The sequence below is a fragment of the Bolinopsis microptera genome, chromosome 6 (assembly GCF_026151205.1).
Source record: "Bolinopsis microptera isolate Bmic1 chromosome 6, MBARI_Bmic_1.0, whole genome shotgun sequence".
NCBI lineage: Eukaryota > Metazoa > Ctenophora > Tentaculata > Lobata > Bolinopsidae > Bolinopsis > Bolinopsis microptera.
Window position 1 is genome coordinate 18,424,334 of NC_087077.1, and position 27,740 is coordinate 18,452,073.

The 27,740-nt window shown below is 39.7% G+C and overlaps 1 protein-coding gene across 1 annotated transcript in view; it reads left to right on the top strand.

Annotated features, from left to right (window-relative positions):
* LOC134816262 (uncharacterized) overlaps positions 1-27,740 on the top strand; it is a 148,120-nt gene that overhangs the window by 118,259 nt on the left and 2,121 nt on the right. The window contains exons 8-11 of the mRNA XM_063825022.1: positions 24,809-25,003; positions 26,484-26,553; positions 27,212-27,313; positions 27,547-27,693. Coding sequence (XP_063681092.1) covers positions 24,809-25,003; positions 26,484-26,553; positions 27,212-27,313; positions 27,547-27,693 — 514 coding nt within the window. The remainder of the gene's footprint in view (positions 1-24,808; positions 25,004-26,483; positions 26,554-27,211; positions 27,314-27,546; positions 27,694-27,740) is intronic.

Below are 27,740 nucleotides of genomic sequence, written 5' to 3' on the forward strand. Positions count from 1 at the left end.
TAGCGCAAGCTTGGATATTTCAACTTGTTAAAATCTCTTTTTGAAAGATAAATCTGTCAGAGTTTGATGATCAAATGCGGGTGATGTGTTGGTGAATAGTAGGATGACCTCATACTGCATTTTTGAGAGTAGTTTTAACACTTACCTAAGCCTAAATACTGTTTTTTGACAGAAAGGCTGGTGTAAACTGCCGTGACAGGCGAATCTGGTTATATCTGTCTAAAAATCTGTCTAAAAATATTAATATCTGTCTAGGGCTGATAACAAACTGGAGCTTGGCACCAAATTTAGCACAGATTAAGAGCCTAAGTTAAGAAGTCCTAACAGAAGCCCATTGAGTCATCGGCATCAGATTCTCTATAATCATACTTTATCCAAAAACCAAACCAAGATGACATGAAGAGTTAGACACGAAGATTTCTTGAACTGCACATTATTTCTAACGTAATAGTTACCTGGTTCTAACTCAGCTACGGATACTGGAAAACACTTGTCACGTTGTTAGGTCCTAGGTTAGTGGCGTCAGCAGAAACGGCTGATTGCTTTCATCAGAAGTCTAGTTAACTATATTATCTTATCAGAGTACATACCTTCACCAACAATTTCTCATTTCCAATACTATTCCTTATTCCCTAGAACCTAATGTTTATCCTTCTTATCAACTGTTACAAATTCCTTCCGTCACTTGTATCTGTTCCAATAGATAACAATATAATATAGATAGACAGACAGACTACAATTATTAGACTAAGGAACTATTTAATATATTCACATAATGAATAGTGCTCCTTCATAAACACTCCCTAGCTTCAAACCATGGAGTGGGAGGCCGTATATTTGACGTATTATCATGTTATACAACATAGTTATTAGTTGTGATATAGCTGTGAAGCTCGTGCAGTGAAGTTGGCAGACAGTGGTGATATGTATTGTTACTACTAGTATTGTGGGTATAGTCACTGTGTGTTACTGTTGTTGTTGATGGTATCAGTTTGTACGCCACTATTTGACATTTAATAGATTTGTATCTCCGTCAACTGTAACTTTCCGTACTTTCCATGCGTTTCATCTCTACCTGTGTGTCACATTGTCTCTACTGTTTCTCTTAAAGAGCCCCTCCTCTCTGAGGATGGTTTTCCTCTCCAGTACTGTTGACAATGTTGACCTTATGTTGCTCTCTATTTGTAACACTCCAATCCACTCCAGACTTGTTACCCAGCTCTCGTTCACAGAGTCTGTAGTCCTGGTTACTGGAGTCTGTAGTCCTGGTTACTGGACTCTGCTTCATGCAGTCTGTAGTTGCAACATGAGTGATATAATGCACTATAAGCTAGTAAGAATACGCTGCACAGCATGTATAACTAGGTAATATAACGCTACCTCACAGTGCCAACTCTGAGCGCGTTAACAGATTGACTCTGTTGTGGACCTAACCCCATACCCTGAGAAAACCCTTACTTGCTCACTTCAAACCTACTCTTTTTAATGCCACGTAGCTTTTTTCTTTGTTTGCAAAAAAAGAAATCACCCGTTATTGTTGAGTTGAAAGTTCCGTTATGTTGAAATGATGAGACGTTGTGTTTGTTACTTGACCTAACTTGGAATGTTAATATTGGAGATGATCTACGATATGGTGGTGTCTCCTCTAGAGATGTTCAAGTTCAGGACGATGAGCCGGAGCAGGAGACGGGTATCCTCCCTGGACAGCTTCTATCGGGTGAGTAGTCCTGGTTACTGGACTCTCCTTCGTCTAGAGACAGAGAAACCTTACTCTCTATCCAGCACTCTTTACACCTTGATAACTACACGTCAGGGTAGTAGTCTAATTAATATACCAATTATTATTTACCTGATCACTTCCCAATTATCAGCACTTACTTACTTACTTCTCACTCGGGCCGATAAAGCACTGTTAACACTCTCCCAATTATCACTCTAATTATTAGAACTCTTTAATGTGGTGTTTCCTGTTGTTTTAAATTAACTCTGAGAGCCCTTCTTTTAACCGTGTCAAAGAAGGGCTCTCACCAAGTCAGACGTAAAGGTCTTCAAAGGGAGCTTCTCACTTGTCAGTGCTCTTTGAAGGTGTAAACAGTGAATCACTAATAAAACACTTTGAAACCAGGGGAGGAGGTTATCTGTACTGTTAGAAAACTTGAGAAGTACGCTAATCTAGGGGAATATTATCACTCAGTATTTGGGGAGCCCGGCTGGAGTCTGACCCTGGAGTCATGGTGTCTGTATTAAGAGAGTCATGGTGGACCCCCCGGAGAGAACTGGACCCAGTCTTAATTTGTATCATTACCACTCATCACCATTATCTAAATCACATATTCGTCGTACATGTCACGGTTTTGAAACACGTGCAACTAGGACATGTTGTCATGGTGACGTCATGGAGCACGTGTAATGTCTGGGGACAGGTTGTCAGGTTTATACCTACAGACAGTGGCGTTTCCTACTCCAAGCTATTACACTCACGTGACTTACTGCTGATCTATGATTGGTTCTCAGGTTTTAATGCTTTATTGTGATTGGTGCGTGCTCCTATTGAGTGAGGTAATTGGGGCTTCTGATGAATTACTGTCGTCCCTCTCGCTCCATATTTGGTGTATTCAATACTCTCAACTTCACATTAAACACAATATGACACATACCTTTCTAATTGGACCTATTCACGACTAGCCTGCTTCAGACCGTACCATTACAGCACGCTTCATTACAATTACTTCCTCAGTCACCGGTCACCTTGACATGGGAATCTCTCACAATATCCCCTGATCTTCTCAACTTCAACTCCTGAAATTAAAAAAACAACCACAATAATGATAATCTAATACCTGTGACCTCTGTGTTTTAGAATAAGGTTTCCCGTGTTAACAGTACAAAGGGCCGCTACAGGTGAGGTGTTACTCACGTTTAACCTTGAGAGTATGTTATAATGCTTACCTGTTACTGTAACATAGAGGGAGATGGTTAAAAACAATCAGGGTGATTGGGGCCCACATCAGTCCAGAATACCCTGGGTCGAGGGGGATCAGGGGGCTGGGAGTAGGGGAGGAGGGGAGGAGGATCTAGCTGCAATTATATCATGACATGTTGGGAGTGCTGTGTTGTAAAGAGGTGATAAGGACAGGATGTCCCCTGGTGATAGAGGAGTCTACTCAGGGGAGGAATATTGTACAACCAGAGTTGAGGAGTAGAGTAGATAAGAGGAGTAGAGTAGATAAGAGTAGAGTAGATAAGAGTAGAGTAGATAAGAGGAATATTGTACAACCAGAGTTGAGGAGTAGAGTAGAGTAGAGGAGAGTTTGATTAGTCGAACTAAATTATTCGCTTAAATTGTTGGCGACAATATTATTATATTAAGCATGTAATATCTAACCAACATATTCCTGGCAACATTTCGCTTTGTTTTAAGTTTTAAACGGTCCGGATTAAGAAGTTGTACTTTATTGTTTTATAAAGCTGAACTCTGGTGAACTCTAGGGTACGTGGGATGTGGTATTTTTTGCTTGAGGTAGCGAGGTGGCGCACCTGTAAGAATAATGTCTGTACCGGGTACTTATCACTTAAACGGGGGATTTCAATTAAATATCCGCACTTTGGTGTCTGGAGAAGCGTTGTTTGAGAGAACTATCATTGGATTATCCCGGGTGTGTAAACCGACCAATGACCATCAACCTCACAACTCAGAAATATGAATTCTTAGAATTCCTCCAAACCTTTAAAGCTTCAACTACGTCATGCTTGCGCTAATATAAAAACTATCACCACTACAAGGACCCCAAATTTGGCAAATAATACGAATAAAGCGTGATTTAACTGATTTTAAATTGTTCCAGTCCATTACCAGATTATCTTGGTGCCTGTGTGAAATAATCCAGATAATTTACAACTCCGGAAACGTGTCTTGACGTCAGTTGTCGTCATACCTTCCCTCTCTCCTCCTCTCTCCTCCTCTCCTCCTCCGAGTGGAGCTATTATTGGAGGAAAAGTAAGTTTATCAGGAACATGGAAGCTTTACTTTAATACTTCATACTTACCTGATTATTACTAACGTGGATATTACGGTGGGGGATGTCTGGAAAGGGATTATTACCTAAAATTGTGGGAAAGGGTCTAGTCGCTATAAAGGGATGGCTCGACTCATTGCTATGGCTCGTTGTTATGGCTCGTTGTTATGGCTCGTTGTTATGGCTCGTTGTTATGGCTCGTTGTTATGGCTGGTTGCTATAGCGGGATGAGAAGTGTTAGGGAAGTACCCCAGAACCGGATATTCACATGATCATGATACCCCTGAGCTGTATCTACCAACACTGTTCATGGGCTGATTGCCAGTTATCTACCCCTCTCCTGCTTATTATATCTGTAGTAGTACTATTAGTATCTCTATACTCTAGTTTATAATATTATATCTCCCTACTCTACCTCTGCTCTTTACCACCACTACAGGGCCTGATATAGTGCTATTAAAGACACAGTTCCCCTTGTAGTATATACTAATACTATATATACTTTACTGCAGTGTATTTACTAAGTCTTCAGATAAAGAAGGGTTAACCTGTCTTGTTTAGTGCCCTAATCTCCTCCTAATAGTGTACCTACCTGCAGATATCAATATACTAACTAACTACTTTGTTAGAGAGGGGTTTTAGTCTGTATTATCTAGAGTTCCCAGCCGTGCTTTTACTGTAGTTTTACTGTGCTTTTACTGTTTGTGTTTTACTTGTTATTTGTACACATGATCCCCTGACAGTGTGTCTAGTTAGTTGTGTAATCATGAGCGTATCAGGGGAGACATGAGAGTCTTCTCTCTTACGTCTGTAGTCTGTACAAGTGCTGCTATGCTACAGTGAATAGTGGGTAATGTGCTAGAAAGAGCTTCATTTCCCAGACCTCCCCGATACATGCTGTAACCAATAACCATGTACATCTTTACTCTAGTCTCTACTAATCCTACCTTCATTCGATCAAGTAGTCCCCCTCGTAGTAGTAGCACCTTGTGAAGCTGTCTTACACCTATAATACCTTTTACTAGTAGTAGTAGCTACCTCGTGCTCGTGTAGCACCTCGTGTAGCACCTCGTGTAGCACCTCGTGTAGCACCTCGTGTAGCACATCGTGTAGCTGCCTTATACCTGCTGCACTGTCCTAGTAGCACCTAGTAGTTACCTGCACCGTACCTTTAACCTTGTGGCTTGTGTAGCTATCACCTACCTTATACCTGCTGCACCGTGCCTTGTGAAGCTGTATAAGTCACTACATTATAATATTATACCACATTATTGGGAGGATACGCCTTCTTGCTCCCCGTTATGGTGCTCCTCAGTAAACCCTGTTAATTAATTAATTAATTAACGATACCTTACAACTACTCTTCCTACTTCCTCGAGTAGTACTGTAAAAACTGGTCCCACTCTCAGTTCCCTGAACTAGTTACACTCTCCCTTACTCCTTACACTACACTCTCAGTTACTTCTCTCACTCTTATAATTACTTCAAATTACTTCAAATTTGATCGGAACTACACCAGCATTCTTTCTCTTCATTAAAACCGAATTGATGAGGGAAATGGGGGCAGTTTGCCTCACTCTCTCCTTCTCTCTCTTCCTTGCACTACGCTCAGTGTGTATAACTAAACAGTGTATGTTGTAGCGGCGACTTGTTTCTTAATCCTGCAGTATTGGTTTAGCTTTAATGCTGTGTAATTGCAGGTTTAGTCAAGCCAATCTGAATCTGCTTTAGAACAAGTGCCGGCTTGCACCGCGCTGGTTGCTATAGCTGGTTGCCATAGTGCCGGCTTGCACCGCGACTTCAGGCTTGCTCCGTTATACTGACTCACTCGGTTGCACCGGGCAGCTTTATTATACTGACATTCCTGCTATGTAAAAATATTAGCTGTCTTTACTGCTCTGCACTGTAGTGCTTTAATTCACTTGTTATCTTGGACAACGTTTTCTTTTGTTTAAGTGACACGAATTTACCATTGGCTGTAAAGTTCCTCTACTGCCCCTGGTCCGATTATTTTCTGTATTCTTCAACTCTTCAATGCACCGGGTAGTCTTACCCTGAAGCCTTTCAGATAGACGTTTCTCTTCTGAAGATTGTACTGCACAATACTCCGTTCTTTTTACAGAGGTAGTGAACAGTCTTGTGACCCCTAGGATGAAGCCGTGCAGGCTGAAGCTTTGTGCATACATTTGCTGGGATTCATGGGAGAATTCAATTCTTCGGTAGATCAGATCGGAGATTATATCCGTTATTAGAGGCAATCTTACTGGTAATCTTGCTAGCAATTAGCTGTCAGTTCGCCCGTGAACTCTATATCCCCTTATAGCTAGCTGTCACTACAACTGTCAGGGCTTCACGATCAATCGCTTACCAATCCTGTAGTCCTACTTCACCGGCGAAATTATCCCTTTTTGGGAGAATTCCAGTTGATAATATAACGGTCGGACTATTAGTGGAAGCTCGCGATTATTTTGTAATACTATTTATTGTTAATTTCGTGGTCGATGAAATTACTTTTTCACTCAGAAGAAGTGACAAGTAATAGACCTTTTAAGTTTTACTATATCAAGAACCTGCGATTTAACGGAATCCAAAGAAATTAAAATACTTCAAGAGAAGTATTTGATCCTAGTCCAGAATTCCAAGCCATCCAATCCGGCCCTCGTACCTCCAACACGTGGTACCCTCTGTACAACACGTGGTACCCTCTGTACAACACGTGGTACTGCTCAGAAACACGTGGTACCGCTCAGAAATGTCGAGGCTTCTAGTGTAATTGTTATGTTGAGGAGCTTTTAACGCTCGCGAATATCTTCTTCGTATCTTCCCGATCAGATCAGATATGTTGCGTTGTTTGCTGTATTAAACTATTTGTTATTGCTAATTTTCATAATAATAGCGCGGCTGATAGCTTCGTAAACAGTAGCTAAACTGTTAGATTCAATGATATGAATCTCTTTTAAGCCTCTTAGTTCTGTTTGTCTGTTTGATATTTATATAATGTTAACCGTGTTGGTATCATTGCTAGTGAAGTTGCTCGAGTCTAAAAGAATGAACTGGATGTGGTTCGGTAGATCCAAATCTTACGACAGCGGGGTGAGTTAATTTAGCTGAGTTTTAGAAAATTCCTCGAACTTTCGGTATAATTATTTGTCAGTGAAAAGCCATACATTTGTATTGCTGAATATTTGTCATTAGAGCGTAATACCACTGCCTTAAAGTCGTCTTCCAGTCTGTGAAAATTCAGGTAACCAAAGACAGACTGTAACCAAACGATGATCACTCTCGACCCTCCTTCTAGATTCTCTGTCCCCAAATGTTGTCATTGTAACAATATTGACAAGTATTAAGGGCCAGGGTCCTGGCAGCCCCTGTCAGCTCGGTTTGCTGCTCCGTGATCCGAGTGGAACCTCAGGCTTACCACTGGCACCCAACAATCATTGACTAGAGAGCACTACCAACCTAGCACGCACCAAATTGCTACATATGAGCTGCTACTACCGGCTTCTAAGTAAGGTTTTGGTAGATAGTCACGTCTCAAGTGAAGCGAACGGTGGGACGACTTTGGAGGAGCTAGCTGAAGATTTTAGATATTCCCTCTTGTGCATTGTACGGTTCAAGTGCGGTTTTGATTATCATGGTTATTGGTTATGTGATGAAAACCTAATATGGAATCTGCTAATTTTGAATAATTGTTCGGCACAATCGACACTTGGATTGGAATGATTTGGATTTGAAGTCATCGATCTAAATGAAAAATGTCACGTTGACACAAATATTTCAAATTGTCGCGTTTACTCCATAATTAGTACCTGAAGGAGCTGTTTCAGAAATTTTTGTGGCTTCCTTGGACAATCTGGGGGTCCATAGTGACCTGGTCCTGAAGTACAAACTTTATCATTTTTAGGGCCACCGTGTACCACCAGTTTCTAAAATGAAAAGGAAGTCTCGATGATAAGGCGTTAATTTGCGAGGGTGGGCCCGTTCTGTGGTATTAGTTTTATACCACAAGGTTATAAGATTGGAGCTCGTCCCATAATCATTTCCTGATATTAGGCCCTGTATATTATATAGGGTCCCCGCCCGAAATAACATAAATTAAACATCCCGTAAACAGTAAACGTTGTAGGTCTTGGTTATTCTAGGTATAGTCCCCCGCAAATATCTGGGATCTGGGATTAAGAAAAAGTTTTTATCGATAAACTTTAAAATTGATTACACAAAAATACATAATTGTATCATTAAAAATATTCGCCGAAAGACCTGTTGAAAACACTGTTCATTTCCATTCTCTTATCTGGGACCAGGGGTTGTAACCATTACATAATCTAATTTACTCAATGACCCAAACAACTGTTTAAACCAGCGTTTAAAATATAATTAAAATCCCAAACATCTAGACCTTGATTTAGACTAGATTGTCTGAGATCACCCTCGTACCTGACACGGAATGTAGAGTTACAGTCCCAGCACCTCCTACCTGTCTATGTTGACACCACGTGGGCGCTAATAACGTGCACGTGGGCGCCGTACTTTGTTCCTAGTGGCTAATGATCGCTAATCAGATATTATACCTGTCACTAATTGAATTTAGAACTTGAAACACATATTGACTGAGTGATCGGGTGAGGTCTATATTGGGTCACATATCCCCTCTTATCTGGGGAGGACTGCATGTTGGGAAGCGATTACTAGCCCTGTATTCATTCTGCTCATTAAAAATGAGAAATGTTGGCGCTAACTTGTCGCGGTTATCATTTTAAATCACTTAACATACTTGAGGGTGCGATTAGTGGTGGCAGAAGGGTCAGTGAGTCTGAGACCCAGCCACACCGGTGGAGACCCAATGTTTCCTCTAGTATTTACTGGTTCTAATAATGACTTAATCTCACGCGATCTGGAAACACACGTCAATATGATTTAGGAAGATATATTATTGTCATTGTGACCAATGTTCTGTGATCTTTTGTTAGTTGAATTACGAGGCTTTAAAACCGGATCTTACAGTTCCTGTAAGTGTTCAACACTTGAAGATTGTATAACCAACTTTAATAAGTTTACGTCACACTCATATTAGATCAGGAGTAGAACACACACGTTCGGAGTCCCAGAGACCATCTTTAAACCTTCTAAATCAAGTCACATGACCTTCTAAATCATACTCCCAGACCTAAACACCTCAACTTCCCTGCCACATCAATAAACAACAAATTTCAATGCAACAAAAACCGGCTCACTCATCAAAATGATAGTCAATAGATTGAGTAGTTCAAGTTGGACAATGGAACAGTTCCTCAACGTGACATCATCTGTGCTCGCTGATTGGCGGGAATTGAGCGTCACTAAAACTACCTTGTCAGTGTTTGTTAATACTGACTGGGAGGGTAATTTAGCCCTGTCAACATTAAGCTGCATGTTCTGCTGTATGAGGTATAGAGTTATAACACGTGATATTACAATACCGCGTGTCACGTGATATAACAATACCTCACTCCGCAAGCACGTAATGACATGTTGCAGGAACTGTCTTTTTTTCAACTCTGATATCAGTTAGTCAGGCATTTCTTCTTACTAGCTCTCTGTTTTTTAGTTGTCGTCATTGTAGACTCTAACCGGGTTAGTTTTGTAGTTTAAATCAACATATTTCATAGAGTTTCTTGATAGTTGTTACTTCTCGGCGGCTTTTATCTTCAAAATGGGGAGGAGAGCTTTGATCTACTATCTTCTTAAGGTGAGATCAACAAAAAAGTTATTTCATGTTAGAAATTAAATAACGTTTCCCCTAATTTTAGAACTTTCTTTAAATAACGATTTAAAATTTCCTTGATGACATCATCAGATTTGAAACGCAGAAGTGCACTATTTTAGGGACCTTATTATTGTGGTGATCATCCGTGATTGTGATGCAGATCATGGTTACCATTCTAATACTGATTTAAACTTCCTGCTGTTCCCTGTTCTGTCCAGTTCCCCTTGTCTACTGTCTACTTCTCTACAAGAGGAACTGAAAGAGACCGTTAATCTGCACGTGCAGCTCAGTTTGCACGTGCAGCTCAGTTCCACACGTGTACCAGTACTTATCAAGCAGTTCCCTCCACAACAAGTACATAGTACTGCACGTTAATCACCACTTCCAGTATTGTTTGCCGTTTTATCCCCTCTTTTGTCAAGCAAGATTCTCTCCATGTTTACGGCTTTGTAAATCAGTGAAGTACTCACCCACGTGACTAGAGGTCCTCTGCTCTGATTGGCTGGTTTGAGATCGTCCTTCTCGCTGATTGGCTGAGAGTTCTCCTTAATTCTAGAGCAAATTATTGCGTGCACAATGCCAGTACTTGAGATTAAGTCTTTAGATCAGTAGGAGTAGAATTAAGGAGATTAGAAGATTACAATTATAATTTTAGTCTCTTCGGCGGGGTATTAATTGCTGGTTTGAAGAGAATGATTAATAACAGTACACAACTTAATCAGTAGATAACCTAGTGGGCCAATGTTTGAAGAGTATGATTAGCTTTTAATTAATTCCACTAATTTTGGAGTCTGTAGTGCGGGGAGTTTAAAAGGCTAGATTATATTCTTCAACATGATTTACGATGAAGCATAGCATACAGTTTATCTTATTTAAGCTTTTTAGGAGGGATGTACAGTTAGCCTTATTTTAGGAGAGATGTCTACTGTCTAGCATAATGGAGTGTTTTAGCAATGTTTTACGCTGACTAAAACGTTGACTAAAACTGACTACTGAGCATTGTTATACACAGTAAAAAGGGTTATTTATCCCGTGTTTCTAAAACGTGAGTTCTAGCTCAGGATGGTCGAGTAAACAATACAAATCTAGGTGTCAGGCTACAATAGAAGGGTAGCAGCCAGGCTCCTGTCTGACGAGTTTAAATTGGAAAGTTGCAAACCATTGCTAAAACTTTCAACTCCAACCATTGATTTAGTTAACTATTGATTTAGTTAGCTCGTATTATTTGGGGACGTGATGTGACTCTTTTGTTTAACTATAGGGAGTAAGCCGCCCTGAGGTCAGATCACAACCACATAGTAACTGGGCTGTCTTAATTACACCTGTCTTACATAATAGTATAATATATTTAGTAATCTATAGAACAATATATAGTAATATCTATATATTATATAACATCATTAGCCGTCAGCCTGTCAAAGCGCTTTTAAACCTTATTTCTATCCTAATCGAAGATTATACGTCCGATTATTATTAATTTCACCGGCTGAAGACTCATGCAAAACGAGATTTAAACGAAAATTATAGCTGGTTTAGTCGTGCTCTGTTAAAATCAATGCATTATAATCTCATCTAACTTATCATGTGATTGCAATGATTAGCAATTTCGCGCATAAATATCCTAGAAAGGGACAATTAAACCCGGTAAATTATTCCTAATCTACTGCAATGGAAAAGGACATTATTAAAATCACCTGATAGCCCCCAAATTGCTTGTTAGCCCACAAAATAGCCGCTAAAGTAAGGTCCTTGTTTTCTCTCTAAGGAAATTTCAAAACCCCTTAATTTTTAATCCTTATCTCTGGAAAACGGTAATTTTATCTCCAAATTTCCAAACATTTGCCCACAAAAGAGCGCTTGTGTAAGGTTTCTTTAATAATAAAGCAATAAAACCTGGAACCATGTTGTGACTGAGTGTGACGGTTAGAGACAAGGTCCGGACACTGCTGGGGGTGAAACTGTTAATCAGGTCCGTGTTGGAGCTGGCAATGGTAAACAACCAATCAGAGAGCTTCTAGATTAAACATTGACCAATCAGAACACAGTATCAGACCCCAGTATCGGCCATCGGGCCCAATGGTAATGGTAAACTATCTGGGGCTGGCACTGACGTTCTGATCATCAACCAGAGTCCCTCAAATCAGTGATCGCGTGACTTAGTGGAGGTCTTTGATTGGTAGATTTGTTAGCAAGTAGCTGTTGATTGTTTATTAGCTCGTTTTAAAGACTTGTTAATCATGCTGACTTGCTGATTAAGATCTATTAGAGAGGTCAAAACGAGATTGTGTCTAGGTGTCACCATTTAGGTTGAAATCACTGCCAGTTTCACTGCCAATTATTGAGAATAAACTGTTTTCAACGGACTTATCACCAAATCTCATATGCTAAAAATAATCTCAAAAGGAGATTCTTTCTTAGGATCTTTCCAGTTTCCACTGGTAACAGGTCACCCTAGAAGGAACATTATCTTGCTAATTCCGTGTAAGACAACAGTAGGGTGCAGGTTCATGTTGGTCCTGAATGAGAAGATCACAACAATACGGAGCCGAGCTGGCTCCTGATAATATTGGCGCTGTCTCCCATGATGATATATGGTATAGGACCCAGCATGTCTCTAGTGATGATCTCTGTTATAGGACCCAACATGTCGTACCTGATTCTCCCCCCGGAGATATGACACCTGATATATTCTGCAGACCCTGGACACGCCTCAGTTGCTGAGAAGTAGCTGGTACTGACCTCCTAGTGTCTTGACACGTTTAACCCTGTTACTCCTGTTACAAGTACGCCTCTTATTTAATCTAGTAACCAGCCAATTACAGAGTAGCTAGATTAAACAGCAACCAATCAGAGCACAGGATCAGGTCCCATGTGATCAACACCTTCCAGTGGGACGGTGGGAATTGTTTCTCGTGATTTTTTGTTTCGCTACCATGGTAACTTCAATTCCTTAGTGCTTATTGCCCATTAGCATTGTAATTGAAGCGTGTAATCTGGTTAAAATGGTCATGTTGTCATGGAGATGACCAAAGTGCCAGGAAACATCACCATTATAATCATATTCATCTCTCTGTATCTGAGCTAAAAGCTTTCTCTTCCCCTTAAAATCCCTCCACTACAATCTCGCCACCACTTTGGCTGGACCCCAACAGTAAGGGTCCCTGAAGGGGTTCTGAAACAGGAATTACATTAGGGTAACAGATTTAGACAGTAGGCAGACAGGGCTGAGTCAAAACATGGTCCGGCTCCTGACTGGCAGGCGCCTGATAATTAGGGGACATGAACTAATTATATCGTTATATTATCCCTCATAATTAACATAATTACTCGATTATTGGATAATGACTGGTAACTGGCAAGGAAGTGCTGAATACGGAAGTGAGATGAAGTAATCACTTCTCAAATCATTACCTGCTTATAATAGATCACCACGGTAAAAAGGTGCGAAATATATAAATCAAATCCTGGTTGTAATGATTGGTCAGTAATTAAAAATATAATACTTGATAAGTATCTAGATATATTGTGTCCTCAGTGACTGGCAGAGATTTAACTTGATTAAAGTTCTGATAATGTTACAGGATTCGTCTCCCTAAATCAGGGTTATTTACAGTTTACACGGTTTACAAATGTGGGAGTGATGGTTATTTGGTTCTTGTAATTTCTAAGGCCAGCGTTCCTGTGCTAACGTTTTCTGTTTCATTCAATTGATCTGATCAGTTGAATATTATCTGCTATTTCTTATTTTTACCACAGTCAATTTGTCTGGAGCTGTTTAAATATTTTGATGACAAATTCCGGTTCATGAATACTCCTCACAAGTATTCCAGTAGACGTTACAAAATAGTTGCACTCAACAAACTCCTAAAATATTTGCTGAATTCCTCCGAACTCAATACAACTCAGAGCTATATAGAGCATGTGTTCAACGGCCTCTAAAAATTCAAAATATTCGTTGCTTAAGTGACCGAATTCCATCTGCATTTTTATGCCATCTGAGTTAATTATTTTCCCGGTAACTTCTTGTTTTCAGATGATTGGTATGTTTACTTTACTATAGATGTGATTCCCACGCGCTCACGAATTCCTTTCTCCAAACAGTCTCGTGTGTTACTTGCTACTTGTTAGAAGCTCGTGCTGGAATCCGTCCAGTCTAATTATTCTCATATCCAGTATTAATTTACCATGTATAATATCTTCAGTAAACTTTACTTAATTCCTGGTTTGAACTTGTGATTATTCGAGGCTACTTTTAATGGTTCCCTCTAAAATCAAAACGTTCGTTCTAAATATTTGAATGGCGCTGCTTCTAATCCAAGGCTTTGTGATTGGACTCTGTAATTAGTAGACCACCTATAAGTCGACATATCTCTCATATTTATCATATTATTGTTTTATATTTAGGATACCTTCATTCTTCGTGTCAGTTAAATTCTAATAAGATCTGAGTATCTTCGTGGTTGGCGGAGACCTGCCAAATACCCTGCATTTCCTGTCAACTCTTCAATCTCAACTGTAATGAACTTTACAGCATTTAAGACAGCTCAGATCTTAGATAATTCAGTTATTATACCAAATATGTGGATATGAAGATATTTTACAGTTATTATTTTGAAGGAAGTCACTTTATTCATGGTGGGTGGCGAGCCGTTTGAAATTAACTATTTTGCATTTTCTTCTGCCGAAAATAAGGCCCAATGAAGTTCTCTTAAAAAAGCACCAATTAAAGTTGAGTATTCGCAGATTAAAAGTTAAAAAGTTCCAATAAATTCTAAAAATAAGAACCAATAAACGTTGAGTATTTAAGAGATAACCCAACTGGTTATCTGGTGACTTAGTGCTCAGCTCCTCGTATTTATCAGCTAGTTCCCTTGGCCGTCTAGTAGTAGTAGAAAACTCTGAGTTGTAGCTGTTTGTTAGTACCTTGCTCCGAGTTTTAGCAGTTCGTTTTCAGAGCCCAACACTATATTTTAGAAGTCAGATAGTACCAACTGTACCATGTCCACCAGCTTACCAGTACTACCCTAGTACCAGTCCTACTCTAGTACCAGTCCAACATACTTACTACTAACATCATACTAAAGAGTGTTCAGTTATTTACATACGTCTGACATTTAAATTAAATCAAATTATTTTATACGTTTAAAGCCATTTAACTCGGTACAGTAGTAGTCACTCTCTTGTTGTAACATACATCATCAGACTTCCCCAGCTTGTATCTAAAAGTCTATATAACTTCCTCGATTTGCGTAGACCATTAAATATTAGATTAAAGTTCCCTGAATTCTAGCACTCGCGATGTGACGTGAGATTGCCCTGAACTCTTGATTACGAGAACAGACGGACGTTATTCTTGTTCAAGTTGTAGAGAGGTCCTCTACTTCCATACTCTGCTTTTATCAGTCTCAGTTCACAGCTCGTTTGATTCGTCGTGTTTAAAAACCTCTTTAGTTGGCTTGTTAAAAGTTTTGGGACTGTTTAAATTTGTGATACTCCCTGAGCTGCCCCCTGTTAAACAGCCCCCTGTTAAACACCCCCCTCCCCCTTGTTAACATACAGCTTATCTAAATAACAGCCCCCTCCCTGTACTGCAGCTGTACTGCTTTATTACACATGACGTAACTAGATATGACATCACCCAGAACCATCACTTTCGTTCCGGTTCAACCCCCGCTCTCTTCCGTCTGCAGTCTTAATTAATGACCCCCCCCCCCCCCCCCCCCCCCCCCCAGCATAACACGTTGCTGGTGATTTTACTTCAGTCACGTGACATGTTGTAATATCACGTGACTGGTTTTCTGGTTTTCTATTGGTTCTTATCCCGTCCTGTTTGTACGGTTTTGTAGGGGAGGACCCCGCAATTATACACATTATACACTTAGTAAAGACACTGTTCCAATACTACTCTAGTATTACCCTGTAGTATTACCTGTATTAGTCCTGTGTAAGTGTTTACTATTTGGCGGGTCTAGCTGTCTCTGGTTCTGACAAGAGACGTGACCAGTTGAGAAGTTGACACTAAATACTCACTAAAACACTTTCCACTCAAATACTTCTCACATCTGGAGGGGAAATAAGTGTATCGTTGGGGTATTTGTTCGTCAACTATATTCGATCATGGGAGTAGTGTTAAAACAGAGTGTTTTTTGTGGGTTTGAATTCCAATTTCCCTTAGCACTGACAAACACGCCTTTTACACTGCAGATGATTTTATTTACTGTCAGGTTATTTTAACTTGTGAACTAAGTTCACTCTCCTATCCTGATACTGCTCTAATATTGCACACTTCTACCCTGATACTCTGATACAGTCCACTTCACACGTATTTTACCCACTTCACACGTATTCTGCCGATTGACTGAAATGAAATCAACTCATCAGAAAGTCTCAGGCGACTGAGCCTGTATTTCCCATAGTGACATGACGCACACTGTAACTGTTGCTGGCTGTTTTAGCGTTTATTTTAGATCGCTTACAAATTGTCTCTTCCTGCAACTGGTATATTGGTATGTTGCAGCACTGTGCCCCCTGCTGCACCACTGCCGCCTTGCACCCCATTTGCTTGCAACTCTGCTACACAAATTTACTGAATATTTAGTTTTTAGTTTTAAAAGGTTCCGTCTTCCAGTCTCGTACAGTTTCAGAAACTTAAAATTTAAAGTTCCCAGTGCCCCGTCAGTTCTTATTTCTGATCACTATTGCTCATATTAGTAATATTAGTAATATTACTGCTCTCTCTCCGTCACCACATTACTCTATCCTATCATCTTCATTAATATTTAATACTGACTGTGGCGTGCTGTAACGTGTGCATCTAGAATCTAGATATTATTGCCATACTTATTGTGTGGCATTATTTTCGTGGAGCGTTCTAGAAAAAGTAAATATTTATTAATACAAAGATAATGTTAATGTTGCTAATGTTGCTGCGTTTCGCAATAATGGTGCTAGAATTTTACTGAGGTTAATGTTCGTGATATTGCTAGAAAAGTCAATGTTTAGTTGCGCTCCAACAAGTATAATGGAGCTGTTTGTTTGTTTAGTTGAATGACTAGTACGAACAGACTAGATAAGTTAAAGTAGCACTTGTTCTGCACTGCATTGGAGCATGGTCATCAATGTGGTATTCACTACAGATCTAATGCTTGCTCTCAGTTTCTCTGAGAATTGTTTAATACGCTCCGTTTAAATTGGTTGTCTCCGTGTAAGCTTTCAAGTTAGTTATCCAGTTCTTATTCTGTCTCGTGTAAACTCTCAAATGGTTACTCAGCTTTTATCCGCAAGCCGATCTTTAACACCATCCAATAAACTCTCGCTAATCTGTAAATAGTTAACCGTTAATAGTCTGCAATCAGTAAACAGTTAATAGTTTTCTGCACCCACTCTCTAAGTAGTGAACGGTAACTCCGTGTCTCGTTTATTATTCACGGTTATATATAGTGTCCTGATATAGAGTTCCCCCTAGTCCCTGCTACTGGAGTAGAGATGTTGCAACTCCCTCTGTAACCACCTAAAATATTTAAGATAACCGTACAACCACCTGTAACCAGTAATAGTTATGACAGGTAACCATCACTAACCGTTTGTAGGGGGAGCTTGGTAATAAGGTAACTTGGTTTGTGGCGAGACCCCTTCTAACTAAATAACCACTGGATAATCCTTCATTACCGGATCCTAATGTTCTGGCATTGTCTACTACACACCAAATTAAATTCATCATCATGTGAGGTCCGAATTTTCGTGAAAAACATAAGATCATTGCCTAAAATATGCATTAAATAAAGGTTCATTCTATTTCACTGTGTAACCAGCAGGTAAACCTGCGTCCAAGCTGGGATCATGTTCATCCTGCTCCTTTATAGTTATTAGTTTAACCAGCCAGAGCACAGATCTTATATCTTCATAATGGGACTCAATATTCAACCAAACCCGCATATTTCATGACAATATTCTGCTCTATCTCTAGGTTTAGCGTGAAGCTAATGCGTATATATCAGCTATATAGCTGCTATCTTCACGTGATAAAGCCCCTATCTTCACGTGTAGGTTTAATTAGATCCTAGTGCTATGTCCTGTAATAGAGTGAGCTTGTTTCTGTGTAAGTGTGGACTAGGTTCTGTAGTTAGCAGGTTATTAGGCTCACCTAGCTTCTGTAGTTAGCAGAGAGAGTTTTTGTAAGAAAATATCACTCCTTCCTGAGTTCCACCCAATCACTAGCTAGCTCTCAGTGTTTCCTTTAGTTGTTATTAGGCTCTGTATAGGGTTCTGTAGTTAACTTTAGTGAATTTAGCTCAGTGTTTCCTTTAGTTGCTATTATTTCCTTAAGTCGTCTTGTTATTAGGCTGACTTTAGCAGTCGAGTGTCGATTGAGTCGTCTTGTTATCCCATGAGAGACTTCTCACCCTGTTATTAGAGATAACTCCTTGTTAAGTTACTGAATTTGTTTCCGTTGTGCAATTTCTCAGTGCAGTTCGGTTTGTAATTCCTCAGCTATAGACTGGGCGGTTACTTTTTTAGTTTAACGGAATTAAAGATAAAAAGCTTTCTAAAAACGGCCGGCCCCACTTCAAACCGCCTTTCTATTTGTGTCGGCTTGATTCTAATTGCTTGAAGGTGTTCGGAATGTTGTGAACATGTAACAGAGTTGTGACATTGTGCAGTTTATAATTAATGAGATTCTCTCTCCAGCTCTGCTATGTCGTAATGCTGTCCCGGCCCCCGGGCCCGTCATTTGCCTTGTTTTTCCAGCACGCTTAATATATTGGATTTTCCGTGTTAAAACCCAGAATAGCTACCTTCCAATTGTGTCATCAAATATTATTTGGGGCATGACTTAGTTTCGTTGGAATCTGTCCCCGAGACGAAAACCTGGCATCCCATTTTTAGAATTCTTGAACTCCACGTACACTATACTGTGTATTGGCTGTTCTGTGTCCGTGATGTCATGAGTATAATGCTACAAGTCAATATAATGCTACAAGTCAATCCCTACTAATAAATTACTAATGTCACACGTTAACTATCTGCATCACTATTGGAATTACGGTATCACTATTGCCTACTGTTCTTTCAGCTTACGTTTCTGCCGAAGCGGGTCTTTTGTATACTCCTCAAGGAAATGACAGTGATATTTCTGATGAAATAATGATTTACAGTGTCAATAATTTCTCGCACGTTGAGTGTTGACACCGTAATAGCAAGTTAATAAATAGCATTTTACATCAATACAAGGAGTTGCTCTTTGCGGACTTATTCCCGACAAAAATTGCTTTTACTTGCCTTCTTTTTTCGGTACTTTGCGGTACTTTTACGGCACTTTGCGGCACACTGATTTGATTTCACTGCGTTATAATAGATATTTCTCAATTAAAGGTTTCAGTTTTGGTAGTTGTGGCTTGTGTAGATTTCTTTTTGCTCCAAATATTCCTTGATTTCCTTGTACGAGCTACCAACTATTCAATGTTACAGCATTATATTCTCATGTAATGGTGCTGAATGATTGCTCTTACTACATAATTCTACAATAACGTCATCAGTACATCGCCCCGGGGCCACCATTAGTCATTACTGTCAATACTCATCTCTTTTGTATGGTCTGGGACTGGCCCGAGGTAATGCACCTCTGAAAAGAGTAATAACGATCTGGAGTGTCAGTGATTTCCGTAAAGAAAACCCTGATACTTACCACCATGTGATAGTTACACTGCATTAGCATTGGTCAGTTTCTTCTTCTGGAATGTTGCCAAGAAGTCCACATGGCAGTAGTCACATACTTTGGGCACACAACATGACATTTAATATTACCCTTTATTGCTTTTATTGCAGTTTATACCAATCTCTACTCTCAAGTTTATATTGCTTTGTTTAATCGTTTACGCAGTTATTTTACATCACGAAACATTTTTCAGTCAAATCGATTGTTATTTTTACTTTTCAGTTAAATCGATTGTTATTTTTACTGTATATTGAAGAAATCCCACCGTAGAAAACTATGACAATAGAAAGAAACTGTTGTAGAAACAGATCCCCTCAAACCGCTAGAAACACACATCAACCTGCTCGAAAAATAATTCCTTGTCTGATTGAAATAACTCACAGAGATTTCGATTATTCGGCTCACCACTCTTTTCTTACAGTAAGTATGGGAAACTACTGAGTGACAATTTAATAATTATAAAGACTATATTATATATATATATAAAAAAAATATATATATATCCGGCTAAGTTACAACTATTATTTATTATACGTCAATATTTTATCAGAGTCATTCTTGGCAGAATTGTCCAGCAGTTTAAAAAATCAACATAAAATTTTAAAATTCACATCATCAAGTACCTCTCCGCATTCATTTTCACAGTTCTTACACTCATTTTGTGCATGCTCACGTTAAAAAGGGACCGTTACTCTACAAACAAGCAGTACACAACCACAATGTCAACACAGTCAGCTTCTCCTGGGTGGGCGTCATGCAGTGCTCTTCTTCCCGGACCTTTAGTTCCTGACCGGACTATATGGGAATATATTCCTTCATTATGTATGTGAAAAAATGTGAAATTCCTGGTAAGCATGTTGTTAGTAGCTTCAACTCAGTGCTTGTCTAGTCAAATAGCTCCGTGCATTCCCTTAACTACTACTCTTAACAGATGGATTGCATCATCGGAATGGGGGAATGGAATTTATCTAGACCCATTGTCCATATTGGGGTTGTGCCTATAACTCTACCTAAACGACAAATCAATCGTTATAAATCTGGGTTTTGTGAATTCCAACGTAGCAAATCATGAAATTGAACTTTAATCTCCGTAAAATAAAGGCTGGAAAGTTCTAAAACAACAAAGTAGAATGTGACTAGCAGTTAGCAGGATGTCTTATGTTTTGACAGTCACGTACAGGCTCCCGTTCTCGTTATCAAATGGTTCACACCAATGTTATTGTAACATCCACCTGCCTGGTAATGGGATCCCGTGTCACAATTACCTGTAATCCCTCCTCCCTGATTGGGGGATATCACCCACGTGCTCTACTCCCCTCCTCTGGTTGGCTGTTGCCATGCCCACGTGGTAGTGACACGTGGGCGCTGCTAGAGATCTTGACACATTGCTCGCGGCATGTGTACAAGACATTGTATAAACAAGGAAAAGTAATGTCACGGAGTAGTCACCTGCTCCTTTTCTCCTTGTCAGGTTGGACGTGTTATAATATTAGACACTGCAGCGTACTCTCCGTCATACTACTACTTCTAAAACCAGTCATCCTTGCTGTTCTGTAGTTATAGTTCTACTTGTTTGTAGTTCTACTTGTTCTGTAGTCTGTACTGTTCTACTTGTAACTTGTAGTTCTTGGTTTCGTCCTACGCTCGTATCTTTGTGAGGATGTTTCTAAAAAGGAAATCTTGTCCTCTAGCATCAAAACCCTGGGTGAGTTGCACACGGTATATATTAGAATTGTACCAGTAGTTTTGGGAGAATGTCCACTTGTTGGGGGCCTGTGAAACTTGCTAACTGATCGTTATATCAGTTAACCCAGTAACATGTCCTGCTCCTTCATAATATGCCCCTTTCTTGAGCCTCCCGGAATGTTTGGGGCCAGGAAAACAGCGATAAACGTAACACGTGCACCGTTAACGTTAGAAAACTAACGTACCCCGTATCTGGTTCTGATTGGTGGTAAAATAACACGTGATATTAATACTCTGCTATGATTGGTCGAGGATCATGTGCGGTAACCCTCGTCCCTTGGTGTTGGGTAGCATATTCTTTTCAAACATTTGTACTTTGAGTTTTATATTTGTTGACCGCTGTTTTAACGATGAGTTGGTTTGTATCTGCTAAGAGAACTGCAGGACGAGTTTTAATGGGATCTGATACCAGCTGCAAGGTAATACTACATAACCTGTATATTACGTATATATACAGATAACCTGTATTATAATGAGGAACTTGCCCTTCCCTTTATCTTGCTCACTTCCTCACCCGAGTATCTTAAGGCATTAGTGTCCGGGTAGTGCTCCTCAATCATCAATCTTGTCTATCTACACTTCCTCACTAAACATATAATCAGTATGTGACATAGTGACTGATAAGGCTCGCTGTGAGTTCTAGTTCCACTGATATCACGAGAAGTTCTACTTCCTAATATGGAGGTACAGTCTGGGGAGTTATCTATTTTAGAGTATCAAATTCAGAGAGATACCAGGAAGAAATAAGTTAATTAATATCGGTGGGAATAATGAAAATCATTGGAAATATCTTTAAATAACCAGTGTTAAATAAAACTGTTAAGGGGGGGGGCCAATGGATATTTTTTTGTGAAACTTGATTTCGAGATAGCAGTTGACCAACAAACTAAGACCAGTGACCGAACTTTTGAGGGGGTCCCGGACCCCAACCGCCAAACGGTGCCCGCGGGGCAGCCACGCCCATATTTGGTCCAAATTAGGCCCAATTTAGCCAAATACTCTGAACATGCCCAAAACCCAAATTTAAGGTGCTCTACTTGTAGCTAGTGGTCTCCTGAACTCGTATATGAAATTTCATCAAGATTGGACAAAAAATGACTGAGTTATGAGCCAAAAACCATATGCCCATATTTGGGCATACGCACCAAATTTGGTAGATTTCGTCCCATAAATTGGTCAAATATCAATATTTTTCACTGAAACTTACTTTATATGAAAGGTAAGCCTAAACTACATATTCTCTGTAAGTTATAGCTTTATATCTGTTTCATTGTGGATACTAAGGCGAAAAGACCACAAAAAATGAACTAAATTGCCCATATCTTGGTTCGCGATATTCGCGGAATTGATCTCATTAAAATTGTAACAACTCAATCAGTTTTCAAAATTTTTCCATAATATTTTCGGAATCGACTCGAAATCGCATTTCCACCTTAGTTTGAGAACAGATTTTTGATTAAGGCCTCAAAAAAAATTTGGCGGCCAAATTCTGAATTTCTCCGGGAAAATTTTGGAATTTGGCCGCCAAATTTTTTTGGAGGCCTAAATCAAAAATCTGTTCTCAAACTAAGGTGGAAATGCGATTTCGAGTCGATTCCGAAAATTTCATGGAAAAATTTTGAAAACTGATCGAGTTGTTACAATTTTAATGAGATCAATTCCGCGAATATCGCGAACCAAGATATGGGCAATTTAGTTCATTTTTTGTGGTCTTTTCGCCTTAGTATCCACATTTAAACAGATATAAAGCTATAACTTACAGAGAATATGTAGTTTAGGCTTACCTTTCATATAAAGTAAGTTTCAGTGAAAAATATTGATATTTGACCAATTTATGGGACGAAATCTACCAAATTTGGTGCGTATGCCCAAATATGGGCATATGGTTTTTGGCTCATAACTCAGTCATTTTTTGTCCAATCTTGATGAAATTTCATATACGAGTTCAGGAGACCACTAGCTACAAGTAGAGCACCTAAAATTTGGGTTTTGGGCATGTTCAGGGTATTTGGCTAAATTGGGCCTAATTTGGACCAAATATGGGCGTGGCTGCCCCGCAGGCACCGTTTGGCGGTTAGGGTCCGGGACCCCCTCAAAAGTTCGGTCACTGGTCCTAGTTTGTTGGTCAACTGCTATCTCGAAATCAAGTTTCACAAAAAAATATCCATTGGCCCCCCCCCTTAAATAACAAGTGTCTCGTCAATACGCAATACTCAATGTCTGTGTTGGTATTGGTTACATATCGGTCACGTGATGGTTGCTATGGCGTTTCTAAAGACTTTAACGTCAAATACATACTGGTGATTAAATTTAACTGACATGGGTCGAATTACACCGATGTCAAATATAGATAGGGAGGAGGAGTACGCAATTCTCTCCGTTGCTTCTCTTTCCCATGGTTTTGTTTCGTATCCCCCGTAACATTGAGCTGCTAAAATCTCCTCTTTTCTGTACGAAATTATCACAAGTCAGTGGCACATGATCTCCAGACTCGGTGATACAGACGGCATGAGATTATAATTATAATTACAATCCGCGGGTAACGGCGATTAGAGGGGCTTGTTGTGAAGTGTCCCTGTTAATTGTTATCAGGGTTATAATATAAATTAAATAACAATCTGAGACCAAACCTTGTGTTGGGCGATTGGTTGTGAGGTCACTCCTTCAATGTTAGATTTTATACAGTTGAAACCTTTTCGTTTGCAAGTCAAGTTGTTAAACCTAAATCACTCTGGTGCCGAAGCCAACATTTCACTGATTTTGGACAAACCAGTGCGTGGTCTGGCAAACTACGTAACGTGTACTCAAGTAGTGTTAAGTAGTATCAAGTAGCTATAATAACTGCGAGGGTAGTGGCGAGGTTAGAGAAGCCAGGGTAGCATAACACAGACCACAGTGACACACTTACATCTCTCTTAGTGACAGAATGCGTGCGCAAGTAGTGGCGTACGTGTCGAAGTTACCACGACGCTCTACCCCGAATATACCAGGGCTACTACCAAATATATCCCTCTCGGCTTACTGCACTATTCCAGCATTAGACAGTGTGATGCGCGCCCAACACTACTACACTATAACTACTACTATTACTTAGTATACTCCGTTAAGTTTCCCGTATCTCTTGTTGTTTTGCTCCGACACAATGTTATCTCTAGCTATCTACTATCTGAACCGAGCCATGGTCTCCAGACAGAAGTCCCTGAGAGCTCTTACTACTGATTGTAAATCTGACTCTCAGTTCTATGTCAGCCCTTGTTGTCAGGTACTACAGAACTGCTTGTTTCCTCCTCCGTTCCTTCATTTCACTCACCCTTATTTGTTTAAAGACTGGGAAATTAGTCCCTTTGTTACTTAGTCAGGGAAATTTCTCCGAATTCGCAAATCTTTGTTTATCCGGACACGTGGAATATCTTTTTGGACGGCTATCTCTGTATAAAACACGTACAACATCATTTGTGGATTCAGCGTGATGGTCAAACACAAACAAGATGGGGGATAATTATTTACTAAAGAATTGTATCTGCTATTATTTGTTAGCTATTATTTTACATAGTATTCTGATAACTAACAGATGTATTATTTCAGGATCAGGTCCACGTGGTAAAACAAGGAGTGTTAGGACTCCACCTGGACTCCAGCTCTCACAAACTAAAGAAACCTAAGAAACTTACCAGTAGGTGGAGCGTACTGACTAGATGCGAGAAAACAGGACAACACACACTGCACGTGTGTAAAACAGACTCCCCTGATTCCAGTGTTAAAGATAGCTTCCCTGTTCAGGTTAGTTTCTATGGTTACTTAATATTGGCATTGTTACTTACTATATTGGCATGGTTACTTACTTTTATTTGATAGTTACTATTGGCATGGTTACTTACTTTTTAATACGCTCAACTGCACTTAATAAGGAACTTAATCTTCCATTTCCTTATTTTAGACAATTGACTCAACAGTTTAATAATAGAGACACTAAACCCCGCTTCCGTAGTAGCTTGAGACTAATGTACCCAACTTATTTATCCTCATTTTTTGGCTATCGATTTTATGACTTGCCCTTTAGTTCAGTTACTCACTTATCACATCATCTCCTATATTTATATAATCTATATTAATCTCGGTATTTTAACTTGGCATTCTGGCTCTGAAACCTCAGCTACTTTCCAGTACCTTGCACTTAATACCTTAGGAATTAATATTAGGTTTTAATATTATCAGTAATCTTAAAGTAATCGGGCATTCCAGACCTCCGGTATGCCAACCATTCTGACTATTCTCACTGCTGTGTCATGGTTCACAATGAAGGCATGCATTGCTGATCAGCTGTGGGTAGGTGGTAGCTGTGAAATGTAATGAATAGTAAGAAGACAGTAGGTCTGAAGCTAGTGAAATATGCAGGATAAGTGATACTATAATCTAGTAATGTCCTTTAATAGACCCCCCTATATAGGGTCCCCCCTGTAATATAGACCCCTGATCTAGTTATACTATTAGGGCACGCTACTCAGCCTCAGCTAGACAGTTATTACTCTATTATCTACCCAGTCTACTTCTCCTGCTGACACAGGGCGCCAATTCTCCTCCTACCGTCCAGCTCTGCTCCATTTTATCTCATTTCTCCTCTTCTCCCACCCACTCCGGTGCCTACTTGGCGAGGAGTGTGGGGCTGTAGTGTGAATCTGGGGCTGAAAGTGCGGAACCGTAAACATAGAGCCCTCCTGGGAGAACAAACATTACGTGTCTGTTTCCTTGAAGTAGAGAGAGAAGTTTGGGTATTCTATGCTGCTAGTTGTGGGGGAGAAGTTAGCTAATAAGACAGTGTTACTCCTTACTATCTGATACACACATGTTAGGTCTCCTTGCTCTAGTCTAACTGTCTCCAGCCTCACTGCGCAGATTACAGCTCTTAAATCTCACCTCTACGTGTTAGAACCTGCATCTGAATTCGTATGCTCCTTTATAATATATATCACTCCCGTCTCCGCTCTGTCTTCTTAATTTCGGACATTCCTGGCGGAGTGATATATATTATGAAGGAGCAGGACATGTGGCAAGCAGTGGTGCAGTGTAGTTTTATTCGTGTGGTCGTAAAGTTGTGTGTAACTTAGAGCGGTGTTTATTCATAAAGAATTCATTGTCAAAAAGGTGACACTAACAAGCATTAATAACATCACAACTATTAATACAGTTTTCATTACTTACTTAACAGTTACCATCGTGTCTGATGTATTGATAGTATTATCTAACTTTCTCTCTATTTCAGACTTCTTGGAGTATCAAGAGTGCGCACTGTTTGAAGAGCTCTCAAAGAATGGATATCTTCAAAGAAGAAGGTGAGAACACTGACCAATCACGTGTTACTATTTCCCAACCAATTATAGACCAGCACGTGCAAACGATATTCAATAGTTGAGCCAATTTACTATGATACAATTCGTGAAGGGCCCTGGAAGTTCGTAATACCACAGAAATGCTGTGTAATCACTCAGTACTGCAGGCCCTGTATATCTGTACCGGTCATATTCACGTGCAGTGTTTTTACAATTTTCACGCTTATAGCCCCGGAAATTGGTCACCCTGTTCGAACACACAAATTATAATATATTCACCCATAACCATCTCGCACCGCCGGCGCCGCCAGAAAAGATAAATCTCGTGTCTCCTCTCCAGTCCCGAATTTTTGGAGAAAATCTGATCTTTTAGAACCAATTTCGGTAAATTAAAGTAGGGTAACTTAGGAATGATAATTGCAAAGAAGGAGCAAAAATTCGGTTAAAACTTAAGAGCCCTTCTTCCCTGATAACCACATTTTTCAACGTGAATCACGGCTTATTGCTCCTTCATAAACACTTCACTAACGTAACAAAGGGAAATGTTTGCTTTGAAGTAGTCTATTTGCCCTGTCTATTTATCACCATTATCACATTAACGTGTAATTGTATAATGATTGTTTACTTAAAGTTAAAGTTTTAAAATTAGTGCTGATTTCAGGATTTATAATACACATGGGCCGACAAGTAGCCTACATAAGCTCCTCTTCAAGAACTGAGGTGAAGAGTTGGATGTGCGCTATATTGGAGGGCGTTACATTAGGTAAGCAAGTCTAACAGTCTGTCTGTCTGTCTGTCTGTCTGTCTGTCTGTAACTGTTGGATAATATCTATAAATAAAACAAGATGACATAATAATTCTTTATTTGAGAGTGCCTGATCTTTTGTCTGATCACGAAACGTTAAGTCAAAAGGTCTTGGTTATGAATTTAGTCAAACCGATTTAATAAATCCCCCTAACCTCTCGTTACCCCTCCTAACCCGTCTTACCCCCCAGGTTTTGAGTACCACTGCAAGGTAGGAGAGCACAAAACCCTGGGAATAGCTGGAGAGTGCATGTTGGTCCTCACTCCTGAGTGTATTGCTCTACTCTGCCCTCTTACTGGGGCTCCCTTAAGGAAGTGGCCCTTCTTCTTACTCACTGGTACGTTATACTCTCACATGATATGTCTTACAAACAACTTTACACAT